This window comes from Prunus mume, plastid (assembly GCF_029339155.1).
Source record: "Prunus mume isolate BJFU1210120008 plastid, complete genome".
NCBI lineage: Eukaryota > Viridiplantae > Streptophyta > Magnoliopsida > Rosales > Rosaceae > Prunus > Prunus mume.
The window spans coordinates 2,501-15,000 of NC_023798.1; the positions used below are offsets into that span (position 1 = coordinate 2,501).

Sequence of the window (12,500 nt, forward strand, 5' to 3'; positions counted from 1 at the left end):
AAATAACCCAAAAAATCAAGGGAATGCTTGGATAATTTATTTATATAAATCCTTCCCGGTTGAGACCACACATAAGAATGACATTGCCATAAATTGACAAGATAATATTTCCACTTATTCATCAGAAGAGGGGTATCCTTCGAAGCCAGAATTGATTTTCCTTGATATCTAACATAATGCATAAAAGGATCCTTGAAGAACCATAAGATGGAGTCCGGAAAATCATTAGCAAAGACTTCTTCTACGGGATATTTTATTTTTTCATAGAAATGTATTCGCTCAAAAAAGATCCCAGAAGAGGTTAATTGTAAATGAGAAGATTGATTACGAAGAAAAAGTAAGATGAATTCGTATTCACATACATGAGAATTATATAGGAGTAAGAATAATCGTGGATTACTTTTTGAAAAAAAAAAATTATTTGAAGTAATAAGACTATTCCAATTATAATACTCGTGAAGAAAGAGTCGTAATAAATGCAAAGAAGAGGCGTCTTTCACCCAATAGCGAAGGGTTTGAACCAAGATTTCCAGATGAATAGGGTAGGGTATTAGTACATCTGATACGTAATTTAAATGTGGGAATTTGTCCTCTAAAAAAGGAAATATTGAATGAATTGATCGTAAATTATAAGATTTTACGGTTTCTGTCGCCTCTAAGGAAGATACTAATCGTAGGGAAAACGAAATTTCCACAATGACGGTGAATCCCTCCGATATTTTTTGAGAATACAGATTTTTGTTGTACCCCAATTTTTTTTTTTGGTTAGAATCATTAGCGGAAATAAAAAAATGATTCTGTTTATACATTCGACTAATTAAACGTTTTATAATTAGTAAACTAGATTTATTATCATAACCTACATTATCCAACAAAACCGATCTATTTAAACCATGATCATGAGCAAGTGCATAAATATACTCCCGAAAGATAAGTGGGTATAGGAAGTCATGTTGCTGATATCTATCCAGTTCTAAATATCCTTGAAATTCTTCCATTTTTAATTCTATTTGAACCAGAAAAGAAATAGGTGATTTATTGGGTTATCAAATGATACACAGTACGATACAGTCAAAACAAGGTATTATAGTAAGAAAAGAATGGATACCTCGGAAACAAGTAAAGACTCATCAACAGACTCTCTAGCCTCTCTTTTTACATCTAATTGATTTATGTTAATTCTAGGGTAAGAAGATGGTTAGAAGTCCTTTATTTTTTCAATCCAATCGCTCTTTTGATTTTGAAAAAAAAAATCTTTATCAATATACTGCCTTCTTCTACACATTTATCTCTACCCCATAATGGGTAATAGCTAATAATTAGGACTCATAAGAAATTTATAATCCACTCATGGGAAAAGTCTTTCCCGCATTAAGTACTAATATATTTTTAACGTCTAATTAGATCGGGTAATCATTCAAAAATTAAGAACAGAAGCTCGTTACTTTTTATTTCCCTATAATTGGAACCGTAATTAGGGCTCTACCCATTTATTCACTCGACCAAATTTTTTTATTTTTTTTTTATAAATTTTGTTACACGCCAAGAATTCAAACAATTAAAATAACGTTTTGTACGTATTCGGTAAGAATGAAATATTCTCAGAATTATCCATTGATACGACATGCTGCTTTTTCCATTCATTCCTTTCAGGATCAGTCGTGGTCTTACAAACTCTACCGATGATGTGGACGAATCCGTTGCTTCATACAAGTGTGTAAAAGATGCTAGTCGCACTTAAAAGCCGAGTACTCTACCGTTGAGTTAGCAACCCCAATAATTAGAATGTGTAGATACAATCAGAATCCCAATAAATAAAAAGATTGAATTGCACAGCGCAATCAAAAGCAATCAAAATATTAAAATAAATTTTAAAATTTCTAATTGATTATATTCTGAACATAATAAAAATTAACGGATAAAAATAGGCATTTTAAAAAATATTTAAATATTTAAGGACCGACCCTTGTCTCTTATGTTATCCATTAATGAATTAGTACATATAGATTTTTATTAATTTTAATCTTAATCAAAATAATAAAAAAAAGACTTCTTGTATCACAGAAAATCCAAGAACCCATTATTTGAATGAAATAAAATCTATGGGACAGAGATATAAATAGATCCTTATTATCCACGATCGGATTATATTTATTTGATACACTGTTGTCAATATGAATGTTGAGAAAAAAAATACAAAAGAGAAAACAAATTATAAATCTAACTAACAATTTAAATTTCAATCAATTTTAATAAAAAAAAACTAAGTACTTGTGTTGGATTGGCACTACATAATATATACAATATTTATATACAATAAATTGGTGGAAGATAAAGGGAAAAGTAGAAAAAAAATGAGGTTTATTTGATAAGTAAAATAAACAAGTTTAATCCTTTGTGTTTTTTTATTTGTTCATAGAGTTCCACCGAAAACCACCTCATTGACAGTAATCTCAAAATTTTATATTTATAGACCCGATTACTTCATTTATTCACTTGATCTTTTTCATTTATTCACTTGATCTTTTTCTATCTATTTATATAAATATAAAAAAATAGATTTTTGTTGTTATAAAAGACAACATTCTATAGTAACAATAATAAATTAAGTATGATATGAATAGAACAAAAGAAGAAATAGCAACGAAACAAAAAGGTTATCCAAAGCTATATACAAATCATCCACATCTTCTTTTTTTATATTTCATTAATTGAATTTTGTTTGTTGATTAAGGTGAAGCTCCGTAAAAACCCCCGCCTTTTTTGAAATATCATGAACAGTTCCTGTAGGTTGAGCACCTTTTTCAAGGAAATATAGAATAGCAGGAACATTTAAATAGATTTGATTCTTTATCGGATCATAAAAACCCACTTTACGAAGATCTCTTCCCTCTCGTCGGGATCGAACATCAATTGCAACGATTCGATAAATGGCTCATTGGGATAGATGAACAATACCCCCCCCCTAGAAACGTATAAGAAGTTTTCTCCTCGTACGGCTCAAGAAAATTATAAATTATGTCTATAGTATAGAATTATAACATCAAACATATCCATAAAATAAATAAATTAATTAAATTATTGATTTTAAGTACTTTTTTCTTATTCTTCCCCAACCGAAAAAAAAAAAAAAAAATTATTTGCACCCTCATAACTCAAGTTGAATAACTCTCAAATAACTCAAAAGAAACCTTTTAGGTATTTCATTTATTGAGTGGTCTCTAACCCCTTTTGTCTGTCTACTTTAAGAATCTATTTTGATTCTTCATTCTGATCTAGTTGTTGAGACAATTGAAAAATGGTATTTCCTTGTTCCAGGATCTTTATCTTTGCCTTGAATCATTGGGTTTAGACATTACTTCGGTGATCTTTAAATCGTTTCAAAATGGCAGCAACATACCGTTTTTTGTGATTTCTTTCTATCAAAGAATCATATGAATGGTTGATTCCTACGTAATACACTTTACTTTTGATTTGATTTGATTTGATCGAAAGAGTTTTACCAATTCTAACATTAATTTAAAATTAAATCGAATTGGATCCTTTAGATTTATATATCGAAAATATACTTACGAAGTTGTTCCAATTTATTGATCGATACTAACCTTAGATTCTTGCCCTTGAGAAATTAATCAATACTTTCTACTCGAGCTCCATCGTGTACTATTTACATCACAACACTCCAAAAACGGGGGTTCCAGTAGAACAGAACAAACGATGTCGAGCCAAGAGCACTTTCATTCCTATATAATATAAAAATGGTGGATGTAAGAATCCACAGCGGATCATGTCCTTCAAGTCGCACGTTGCTTTCTACCACATCGTTTTAAACGAAGTTTTACCATAACATTCCTTCAGTTTGGAACCAGTATGTAATTGATTCAATTATGGAATCATGAATAATCATCGGTTCGGCACGAATAAACAAGTTATTTTTAATCTCTATCTTCAAGTAACATGATAGGATAAATTCAACAATTTAACACTTCTTCGAGTACCAAGAACTCATAAGAAATCATTAAAAAGATTTAATTGATTGAATAATTTCCTACCCGATATCATTATTTGCATTTTGCATAAGGTTTTACAGTAAGGACCATTCACTTTTTATCATCATAAGAGAGAGAAAAATCTATATTGGATTAACCCATCAACGATAAAAAAAGATAGATAAAAAAGACTTATGTAAGAAAAGGTTTAAGGTTTAGGTTGTTATTTTTTCATAGTGTAAAATCAGTATAACAAGTCACAAACAGATTAAATTTCGTATGCGTGTTATTTGAACTAGATTAAATTTATGAAAAAGATATGATTCAGATTTCATAAAAAAAAAAAGAATCACATTCTATACCAATATTATACCCTTAAACGGAAGACTGTTCGAAAAGACAATCTTTAATTTTTATATATTTTATTATGATATAGATATATATATTATATTTTATTATATATTAATAATATTATAATATTATTATATTATTATAATATTATTATGGGTCAGGTATGCTCTGGGACGGAAGGATTCGAACCTCCGAATAGCGGGACCAAAACCCGTTGCCTTACCACTTGGCCACGCCCCATTTCTAGTCGACACTAATAAACACTAATATTGGTACTGGTTGTTCGTCAACTCCAGTCTAAATATCTATTATCTATAAAATAAATTCCTACAATTTTTATACATGTAGACATAGAATTCACATATTATTAATTGATTATTCATCATTACATATAATTAATTGTATGAAAGTATGATTTATTCTATTTTCTTTTGATTTGAGAATGGAAGGATTGTTGATAATCTTATGTTCAATTGAAATAAAGTTTTTTGGTCTATCTTATTTTCTTTTTATTCATTTTTCTCTTCTATGAATAATAACATATTTATAATAATTAAATAATAAAAAAACTCAATTTATTAATAACTCAATCAAAATAAAATACAATTATCCTCAAGAACAAAATGTTTGTTATGCTTAATATATTTAGTTTGATCTGTCTTAATTCCGCTCTTTATTCAAGTAGTTTTTTCGTCGCCAAATTGCCCGAGGCCTACGCTTTTTTAAATCCAATCGTAGATGTTATGCCAGTAATACCCCTGTTTTTTTTTCTGTTAGCCTTTGTTTGGCAAGCTGCTGTAAGTTTTCGATGATATCTTTTGTCTAGACAAATTCATGATTTATTAAAAAAAAAACTCTAAGAATTGATAAGACCAGATAAGTCTTACACCCTCAATTCAAATATTGAAATTCTTGTACAACCGCGACAAATCTGGATCACCCCACTTCATTTCTTGGTGTAAAAATAAAAAAGGTAGGGTTTGCGGTATAAAAACGGAGAATCTATTCTCTTTTTTACTAAAAAAATCTTGGAGATTATGTAATGCTTACTCTAAAACTATTTGTTTACACGGTAGTGATATTCTTTGTTTCTCTCTTTATCTTCGGATTCCTGTCTAATGATCCAGGACGTAATCCTGGACGTGAAGAATAAAAAATAAGGTTTTTGGTTTCCTTGCTTGATTTTTAAATGCTCTTAGTAGTATTTTATTTATTACACATCTTTAACTATTAAAAAACAAAAAGAACTCGCGAAAAATTCGAAAGAAAATATCGAGTCATCAACAAAAACGGAAAGAGAGGGATTCGAACCCTCGGTACGAAAAACTCGTACAACGGATTAGCAATCCGACGCTTTAGTCCACTCAGCCATCTCTCCTCCCAATTGAAAAAAGATAATACTATGTTACATTATAAAAAATAAGGCTTAAAAAACCCTTAATAATTTTTTTTTCATCCGATCCGAAGGGGCTTTTTAGTTCCACGGCCCGGCTAAGTACTGACCAGGCCGGGCCCGCCCTTTTTGTTCCAACAAATCGTAAATAAACGGATTTATTTAATTTGAAAACTAAAATACTTGCTTGTTATTACGATTGGAAAAATAAAAAAAAATTCTCCTTTCCTCATCTCATTAAGTTCTCTGATACAACACGTAAACGCTCTAATTTTAATGATTATTTTATGATCCTATCTTTTCTTTTAACTTTGACTTTTTATTACGACCAATTTTATTGTTTTATTGTTCGACAAAAGGTTCATTTATATACAATAATCGGATTGTAGCGGGTATAGTTTAGTGGTAAAAGTGTGATTCGTTCTATAATCCCTTAATAGTTAAGGGGTCTTTCGGTTTGATTAATATTCCATTCCGATCAAAAACTTTATTTCTTAAAAGGATTTAATCCTTTACCTCTCAATGAAAAATTCGAGGAATAATATACATTCTCGTGATTTGTATCCAAGAATCAATGAAAAGTTGAAAAATTGGATTATGAGATTACGAAACATAATTTTTTTTATTGGATCAATACTTCTATTCTAAATGGATAAGTTCTTAATTTATAAGTATAAATAAAGGATCCATGGATAAAGATAGAGGGTGTATTTCTAATCGTAACTAAATCTTTAATTTAGAATTTGTATGTAGGTAAATTGAAGCAAAATAGCTATTAAACAATGACTTTGGTTTACTAGAGACATTGACAAATTGTTTTAGCTCGGTGGAAACAAAATGCTTTTCCTAAGGATTCTCTCAAATAGAAATAGAGAACGAAGTAACTAGAAAGATTTTTATAATCCCCCTCTTTTCTATTAGGGATCGTCTAGAAAGCGGGTTGTTCTGAATACATTCAGACAGAAAAGCTGACATAGATGTTATGGGTGGAATTTTTTTTTATTTCGTTCATGTCTTAATCTGGGAATTTGTCCATCTTACATAAAGGAGCCGAATGAAACCAAAGTTTCACGTTCAGTTTTGAATTAGAGACGTTAAAAATGATGAATCAACGTCGACTATAACCCCTAGCCTTCCAAGCTAACGATGCGGGTTCGATTCCCGCTACCCGCTTTTACTTTATCTTATTTTTATTAAATATTTTAAGATTTATATTAATTCAATTTTTAATTAATTTTTAATTAAAAATTGAATTAATATAATGCATCATTTATTTTTCCGAACAAGAAATATTAAAATTGGAATGAAAAGCGTCCATTGTCTAATGGATAGGACAGAGGTCTTCTAAACCTTTGGTATAGGTTCAAATCCTATTGGACGCAATTTATTTCCATATGTATTTTTTTTTTTAGATTTCTATGTCAAGAAATATATTTTGAATGACTTGAATAAGAAACGCTCTTATTACATATTAATTTAATTTAATTTAATTACATATAAATTTAAATTAAATAATATAAATTTAAATAAAATAATTAATATATATTCTTATATATTCTAAAGATTTTAGTTTATTAGTTTATATAAAGATATTATAAAAAAATATATTTATATAATTTATAGATAAATTAATAATTTTTTAAATGACTTGTTAAAGTCATGATATTATAATATCAAGTCATAATATAAAATATATTATATATATTATAAAGATAATATAAAGATTAAAAGATTATATAATAATAATGATTATATAATATTTTAAATTCTAAAGATTTATAGAAAGATTATAATTTTATAATTAAATTAAGATTGATGAAGATTCAAAGTATTTCTTTATACTTGTTCCTGAAGTAGAAAACGTTCCATCTGTTCCTGAATAGCTTCTTTCAAAAGGGCTTCCGCTTCGTCGGTAAATGTCTTGGTAGATGATATGATTTCTTGGAACTGAGGTTTATTCGTTTTTAAGTAAGTACGTAACTCAACAAGAAATTTCCTTACCTGTCCGATTTCTAATGAATCAAGATAACCGTTCGTTCCGGTATAAATAGTCAGTATCTGTTCTTCCACCGAAAGGGGAGATGATTGAGATTGTTTGAGCAACTCACGTAATCGTTGACCTCTTGCCAATTGATTCTGAGTAGCTTTATCGAGATCAGAAGCGAATTGTGCAAAGGCTTCTAATTCTGCAAATTGTGCCAATTCCAATTTTGATTTGCCAGCTACTTGTTTCATGGCTTTAATTTGAGCTGCGGATCCTACCCTGGAAACAGAAATACCCACATTAATGGCCGGTCTGATTCCAGCATTAAATAAATCGGCAGATAAGAATATTTGTCCATCTGTAATGGAAATTACATTAGTAGGAATATAAGCCGAAACATCTCCCGATTGGGTCTCAACTATTGGTAAAGCAGTCATACTTCCTTCACCTAAACGAGAACTTGATTTAGCGGCTCTTTCCAAAAGGCGTGAATGTAAATAAAAAACATCTCCCGGATAAGCTTCGCGGCCCGGCGGTCTTCGTAATAGAAGAGACATTTGGCGATAAGCCTGCGCTTGTTTGGAGGGATCGTCATAAATGATTGAAGTGTGTTGTTCACGATACATAAAATATTCAGCCAGAGCTGCTCCTGTATAAGGAGCAAGGTATTGTAATGTAGCAGGGGAGTCCGCCGTTTCAGCTACCACAATAGTGTATTCCATTGCTCCCCTTTCCTGTAAAGCGGTCACCACCTGAGCCACAGAAGATGCTTTTTGACCGATAGCTACATAAACGCATACTACATTTTGCCCTTGTTGGTTGAGAATAGTATCTGTGGCTACTGCTGTTTTACCGGTCTGTCTGTCCCCAATAATTAATTCTCGCTGACCACGCCCTATAGGGATCATAGAATCAATAGCAATAAGTCCTGTTTGAAGAGGCTCGTATACGGAACGTCTCGAAATAATACCAGGAGCAGGAGATTCAATTAATCGAGATTCAGAAGATGAAATTTCGCCCCGACCATCAATAGGTTTAGCCAGTGCATTTATAACACGACCTAAAAAAGCCTCGCTTACGGGTATCTGAGCAATTCTTCCTGTTGCTTTTACAGAACTCCCCTCTTGTATCATCAAACCATCACCCATTAATACAACACCAACATTGTTTGATTCCAAATTCAGAGCAATGCCTATCGTACCCTCTTCAAATTCTACTAATTCACCTGCCATTACTTCATCAAGACCATAAATACGAGCAATGCCATCGCCTACTTGAAGTACAGTACCGGTATTTAAAACCTTTACTTCTCTATTATATTGCTCAATACGTTCGCGGATAATATTACTAATTTCATCTGCTCGAATGGTTACCATAAGTATTTCTTATTTTTTTTTTGAAGAAAAAAAATAATGCCTGCATTAGAAGGACTAATCCGTTATTTCTTTCACCGTTCCAAACATACCAATATTAGTACTTATGGTACGTAAATGTAACTCGTTGTTCAAACAACTATTCAGAGTTCCTAGAGCTCCTTGTAAGGCTTGCTGAAAAACCCGTTGTCTAACTTGATTAATCGCTCTTTGTTGTTCAAAATGAATGGTTTCATTTTTGTAATTTTCTAATTGTTCCAAAGTCTTATAGGTGGAATTAATCAAATTCAATTTTTCTCGTTCTATTTCAGAGTATCCATTCACTCGAAACTGATCCGCTTCCGTTTCTACTTTCCGTAAGCGGGCCCGGGCTTTTTCCAGTTGGTCTAGGGCCCCCTCGCGTAGTTCTTCTGAATTTCGAATAGTCTTCAAGATCCTCTGTTTTCGATTATCTAATAAATCACTTAATGAAAGTAGATTATCTTTCCATTCATTTCAAAACTTCCACGATCCCTTCCCGAACCAAACATGAATCTTTCGCTTCATTTGGCTCTCACGCTCAATTTTTTCAATTACTTATACTTATGGGAATTCCCATATTTTTTTTAATGTAATGAGCCTATCCTCTCTTCTCTATTCATATTCGAAAATATCGAAACGGATCGCTAATCCAAGAACATAATATTCGGAGGACTCTTCTGACCAAACAAATAATTGTCAGCAAGGTTGTTTCTTTTTTTGTTTTTAATCCAAAGAATTCTTCTTACTTTATACATAGGCCATCGATTCAGCATTGGATAAAAAAGATAAATAAAGGGGGGTGAAATACCCATTTTTCCGATTTTTTCCAATCAAATAACGGGTTCAAATAATTTTAGCGACATGAGTGTTTTATATCGAAAAAAAAAATTCCAACTATTTGTTTTGAACCCGCTTCCATATTAACTTATTAACTAACATAGTAGTAGAAAGAATACCATGCTGCATCTGAACTTCAAACGGTTTAGCTTTAACCCTGTTAATGGTTTACATTATTGGTTGAGAGAGAATCAAAGTAGATTTACCAATGAATCGCGAAATGCTATGGTTCTTAAATATATATATATTATATTTTTTCATAAGAAATTCGCGGAATCATGCACCTTTTTTTCCTAGTTATAACGAAAAAAATGCAGTTGGTTGGATCCAGCCTATTCTTGAAATAAACAACTCGCACACACTCCCTTTCCAAAAAAAATCAACACACCAAGCACTACGCTTAGATTTATTGGATTTGTTGCTAAAATATCGGTATTAAACCCGAAACTCCCGGCGGATGGCCAATAACCCAAGGAAAGGAAAGAATCGGTTACATTTTTCATATGATCTCCTCTTTCTTATAGTTATAGATAGACTAATTATTTATATTTTTTTGTATTATTTTTATTATTAATTTCCCTATTTCTAAATAGAGTCAAAAAATATATTGATTTATAAATGGATTTTTTTTTCAATTGGAAATTTCCAATAAGTGGAAATTTCCAATAAGAATGATACTTATTAGAGTTAGGTACCAGATCTTATGTCAGGTCAGTTACGAAATATCTCGTTTGTTGCAATACTTCCTAAAAAAAGTTCTTCCATTGGACTAAGAAGGTAAAGGAAGAAAGCGAGTTGGAGTGTGAATTCCTCATCCTCAAATCAGCTCTTTCCGTGGGTTGTTGGCCCTAAGTAATTTAATTGTAGGAGTTAAATCTTACTATAATTCGAAAAAACAAGAGCAGCAAATCCAAGAAAATAAAAATATATATTTTTGGATTAAACAAAGGGGTTCGCAAATAAAAGGGCTAATGCTACAACCAGTCCATAAATTGTTAAAGCTTCCATAAAAGCCAGACTAAGCAATAAAGTACCTCGTATTTTTCCCTCCGCCTCTGGTTGCCTCGCGATCCCTTCTACAGCCTGCCCCGCAGCAGTACCTTGACCAACCCCAGGTCCAATAGAAGCAAGCCCGACGGCCAACCCAGCAGCAATAACGGAAGCGGCAGAAATCAGTGGATTCATGTTAAGTTCCTCGCACCAAAACAAAAAAATAAAAAAATAGTTAATGATACAATCAACCAACGAATTATGACTTAATTATTCCATCGCTAAGATTTATTCAGTTAAACTAATTAGAACCCCGAATTGAAATATTTCAATATTGAAATAAAAATAATATTAATATAATTATATTAATATAATTATATTATTGAATCCGCAGAACTACTTCGATATCTATTTTTTAGTTCCTATCCACGTAGTTTTTGTGAATTCGTACAACTTTTGTTCTTTTCTTACATTTCTTTCTGGTTTCTTTTTTTGAACCGTTCTTTGTTTTTTTTTTTCGTGATTAAAATTCATTCAATATTCAATTCACAATTACAGATGAAACGGAAGAACTTCCATTGGAATCCCTATCTAAATTCACAATAGTAGGACAAATTAGATATATCTTTAGTTCATATATACCTAGTTAATATCACATATACATGCCTTTCCCCCATACCGTAAACCAAATATTCTATCTTAGATTTAATGGGGCTCTAGAATCATTCTTCGAAACATCGACAAGAGTTGTCTTATAGCGATTAGATTTCATACACCTAGCTCGACCCCCTACCCCCCCTTACTCCGCTAACCAATCTTTTTTTTTAATCTCGTTTTTTGTAAATCCTTAATCTTCCATTTTTATTATCTCGCATGGATAGGTACAATCAATTTAAATGGACGAATTTGTTAGAACGAATCATTGCATAGAAATATTAGTATTTGATTGATCTAAATTCATGTAATTTAGTATTTATTCAATTTTTTTGGTCAATCCGTAAATTGAATAAAATCGACTGAAATGAGAATCATTCTCCATACCATCTTTTTTTAATCGCACGTCGTAAACAGATACAATAAAAATTATTACTCAGATTATGACTCCGAATATTTATTTTATATTGGAATTGAATAAACAAAACACTATAAAGAGAATATTCATTGGAGGAAAGTATAAATAAATAGGCCAAACAAAAACTTTAGGAAAAAGATCTTTTAGATCTCTTTCCTTTTTTTTTTTTACAATTCCCGAATATCGTAATATTTTTTACTATTACTCTAGATCGTATATACCTTTATTTAAATTTAATTTATACTTACCTTATTTGTATATTTATCTTCCCTAAGTGGATTACCTTGAGTCGCGCATACATTGCGTCAGGCTAAGCTAAAAAAAGACTATGTAACTAGTCAATGATGACCTTCCATGGATTCGCCTATATAAGCCGCAGCTAAGGTTGCAAAAATAAGAGCTTGAATACCGCTTGTAAATAATCCAAGGAACATGACAGGTATAGGAACTACTGAAGGTACTAAAGAAACAAGAACAACAACTACTAATT

The 12,500-nt window shown here is 31.1% G+C and overlaps 8 protein-coding genes and 5 non-coding genes across 13 annotated transcripts in view; 4 read left to right on the top strand and 9 right to left on the bottom strand. All coding sequences in view use genetic code 11, as the record gives it.

The window, feature by feature from the left end:
- matK (maturase K) overlaps positions 1-998 on the bottom strand; it is a 1,521-nt gene extending 523 nt beyond the window's left edge. The window contains exon 1 of the mRNA in view: positions 1-998. This exon is cut by the window's left edge and continues 523 nt beyond it. Within this exon, the coding sequence (YP_009020019.1) occupies positions 1-998 (998 nt within the window).
- Positions 1-1,774, bottom strand: part of trnK-UUU — a 2,596-nt gene extending 822 nt beyond the window's left edge. The window contains exon 1 of the tRNA in view: positions 1,738-1,774. This is a non-coding gene — a tRNA (tRNA-Lys). The remainder of the gene's footprint in view (positions 1-1,737) is intronic.
- A 933-nt stretch (positions 1,775-2,707) lies between these two features.
- Positions 2,708-3,845, bottom strand: rps16 (ribosomal protein S16). The gene is made up of 2 exons: positions 3,807-3,845; positions 2,708-2,932 (listed from the first exon to the last, which is right to left on the bottom strand). Exons 1-2 carry the CDS (start codon positions 3,843-3,845, stop codon positions 2,708-2,710), a joined length of 264 nt encoding a protein of 87 aa, YP_009020020.1.
- Positions 3,846-4,508: 663 nt separating this feature from the next.
- On the bottom strand, positions 4,509-4,580 carry trnQ-UUG. Its single transcript has one exon. It is a non-coding gene; the product is annotated as a tRNA-Gln (tRNA).
- A 392-nt stretch (positions 4,581-4,972) lies between these two features.
- psbK (photosystem II protein K) lies at positions 4,973-5,152 on the top strand. Its single transcript has one exon. It carries the CDS (start codon positions 4,973-4,975, stop codon positions 5,150-5,152), a length of 180 nt encoding a protein of 59 aa, YP_009020021.1.
- A 230-nt stretch (positions 5,153-5,382) lies between these two features.
- psbI (photosystem II protein I) lies at positions 5,383-5,493 on the top strand. Its single transcript has one exon. It carries the CDS (start codon positions 5,383-5,385, stop codon positions 5,491-5,493), a length of 111 nt encoding a protein of 36 aa, YP_009020022.1.
- Positions 5,494-5,630: 137 nt separating this feature from the next.
- Positions 5,631-5,718, bottom strand: trnS-GCU. Its single transcript has one exon. It is a non-coding gene; the product is annotated as a tRNA-Ser (tRNA).
- Positions 5,719-6,121: 403 nt separating this feature from the next.
- trnG-GCC lies at positions 6,122-6,905 on the top strand. Its single transcript has 2 exons — positions 6,122-6,144; positions 6,869-6,905. It is a non-coding gene; the product is annotated as a tRNA-Gly (tRNA).
- Positions 6,906-7,043: 138 nt separating this feature from the next.
- On the top strand, positions 7,044-7,115 carry trnR-UCU. The gene has a single exon. It is a non-coding gene; the product is annotated as a tRNA-Arg (tRNA).
- Positions 7,116-7,569: 454 nt separating this feature from the next.
- atpA (ATP synthase CF1 alpha subunit) lies at positions 7,570-9,093 on the bottom strand. The gene has a single exon. It carries the CDS (start codon positions 9,091-9,093, stop codon positions 7,570-7,572), a length of 1,524 nt encoding a protein of 507 aa, YP_009020023.1.
- Positions 9,094-9,147: 54 nt separating this feature from the next.
- Positions 9,148-10,451, bottom strand: atpF (ATP synthase CF0 subunit I). Its single transcript has 2 exons — positions 10,308-10,451; positions 9,148-9,558 (listed from the first exon to the last, which is right to left on the bottom strand). The coding sequence occupies exons 1-2, from the start codon at positions 10,449-10,451 to the stop codon at positions 9,148-9,150; spliced, it is 555 nt and encodes a 184-aa protein (YP_009020024.1).
- Positions 10,452-10,887: 436 nt separating this feature from the next.
- Positions 10,888-11,133, bottom strand: atpH (ATP synthase CF0 subunit III). The gene has a single exon. It carries the CDS (start codon positions 11,131-11,133, stop codon positions 10,888-10,890), a length of 246 nt encoding a protein of 81 aa, YP_009020025.1.
- A 1,215-nt stretch (positions 11,134-12,348) lies between these two features.
- The window catches only part of atpI (ATP synthase CF0 subunit IV), a 744-nt gene continuing 592 nt past the window's right edge, over positions 12,349-12,500 (bottom strand). The window contains exon 1 of the mRNA in view: positions 12,349-12,500. This exon is cut by the window's right edge and continues 592 nt beyond it. Coding sequence (YP_009020026.1) covers positions 12,349-12,500 — 152 coding nt within the window.